This window comes from Chaetura pelagica, unplaced genomic scaffold (assembly GCF_000747805.2).
Source record: "Chaetura pelagica isolate M959 unplaced genomic scaffold, ChaPel_1.0 scaffold899, whole genome shotgun sequence".
In the NCBI taxonomy this organism is placed as follows: domain Eukaryota; kingdom Metazoa; phylum Chordata; class Aves; order Apodiformes; family Apodidae; genus Chaetura; species Chaetura pelagica.
Genome location: NW_009954561.1, coordinates 126,349 through 128,174, shown reverse-complemented (window position 1 = coordinate 128,174; position 1,826 = coordinate 126,349). Strand labels below are relative to the sequence as shown.

Genomic DNA, 1,826 nt, shown 5'->3' with positions numbered 1-1,826 from the left:
CTGCCCAGCCTGCCGGTTCTTGCAGTTGTGGCTCCAGCCCCTGGGGACATCCTGCCCACCCCCCACCCTTGGCATAAAGAGATGAAACCATGGAACGTCCTAAGAACAGGGCTGAGGGAGAACCTGCCTGGAGCCAGGGCATCCCGAGGGGCTTCCCACGGACCTGCTTTGGCTGCTGGGGGGGGTCCAGAATTTGGGGGCTTCTGTCTTTTCCATAGAGATGTTTCCCCTGCCCCAGGGTGTTCAGGCAGATGCAGGGACAACAGCCAGGATGGGGATCACCGGCTCCTTGGGGGCCACTCAAGTGGTATCAGTGATGGGCAGAGGCTCCTCTGATGTGTCATCAGAAAACCCCATCCCTGCCTCCCTCCCCAGGCCCCCCGGAGGCCCCGAGCAGGACCCAGCAGGACAGTTTTAGTATTTAAATCACTGGGTTTTCTGCAGGGTCCTGCTCACCCCCCAGTCCCGGGGCTGTTTGAAGAAGAGCTGCTCCGTCTCGCGCCGCGCTCGCTATCGGGCAGCACCAACCCCAGCGGCAGAGGATAATAGGATTGTAAACTTTTGAAGTTAATAGGAAAATTATAGTCCTTCCGTGTATTATTATAATGCAATAAGCTGCCACATAGTGTCTCTCGCCCCGCGGGGTAGCACGGCTTGTCACCCAGCCTGTGAAGGTAATGATTAAAGCCCCATGAAATTCGCAGTGTCACAAAAGTCTTAAGCAGCATGAAATTCCCTGTTTTCCATTTGGGGGGGGTGGGGGGGGGAAATAAATTAAAAAAATATATATTGCATTTTGACATTTTTTTGAAGAGAGACCTGGTGGTTCCAGATCTGCTGCGGCGGCACAAAGGTCTCGTGCAGACGAGCCCATCTCACATGGGAGCTAAAGGCCAAAAATCAGGAGAAAACCAGTCCCAGGGGTGGATTTGGCCCCTCAGGGCTCCGTGTGTCTTTCCTGCATCCCTCAAGTGCAGGATCTAGCCCGGGAAGGACGAGGCTGAGCCCGGGGCTGGGTGCAGACACCCCAGGTGCCTGCCCGGCCAAAGCAGCTGTGAAATTCAAAAGCTTTCCCTGAGCTTCTGTTCCAGCTGACGAGCCTGGAGACGTGAGGAGGTTAAAGGCACCACGTGCCTTCTCTTCCCATTCCCAGCGTCCTCTTTAAGGCACGATGAAGTGAGCAGGGCTGTGCCAAACAGTGGAAGAAAAATCATGTTCAAGCCAGTGAAAGAGAAGGAGGGAAACGTGGCTGCCCCGATGAAGCCCCGACCGGCACAGCCCGGCTCTGCAGCCCGAACCCGCATCCCTCCTGTCCCCCCTTGCAGATCAAGCTGAAGGAGATCTTCGAGACTCCCTCCGAGATCGCCCTGGTCCTGGAGCTGGTGACGGGAGGAGAGCTCTTCGACAGGTACAGCTGCTGCCCCATCCCTGCCCCCCCGGGCGGGGACAAACCTCCCTCCCGTGCCGGGGGAGGATGAGGATGGAGGGGGCTGATGCGCACCCGGGCTGGGGGTGAGGGGTCTGTGGGGGGCAGGGCCCTGCCACCCTGACCCCGTGTGCCCGCAGGATCGTGGAGAGGGGGTTCTACAGCGAGCGGGACGCGGCTCATGTCGTCAAGCAGATCCTGGAGGCTGTTTCGGTAACATTTCCCCCCCGGAGCCCCTGAGGTCAGGTCAGGAGGTCCCGTGAGAGCTCCAGGGGTGTCACTGAGGGGGCTGCACCCTCCCGAAGACCCCCAGGAGAGGCACTGGGAGCTGCAGCCTCCCAAAGACCCCCGGGGAGCGATGTTTGCCCCTCGGCCCTCCGAAGGAGCTGATGGCCGCGGA

The 1,826-nt window shown here is 59.3% G+C and overlaps 1 protein-coding gene across 1 annotated transcript in view; it reads left to right on the top strand.

The window, feature by feature from the left end:
* The window catches only part of EFNA2 (ephrin-A2), a 30,697-nt gene that overhangs the window by 26,428 nt on the left and 2,443 nt on the right, over positions 1-1,826 (top strand). Inside the window, exons 6-8 of the mRNA XM_010005331.1 lie at positions 1,092-1,108; positions 1,326-1,408; positions 1,567-1,639. Of these exons, the coding sequence (XP_010003633.1) occupies positions 1,092-1,108; positions 1,326-1,408; positions 1,567-1,639 (173 nt within the window). The remainder of the gene's footprint in view (positions 1-1,091; positions 1,109-1,325; positions 1,409-1,566; positions 1,640-1,826) is intronic.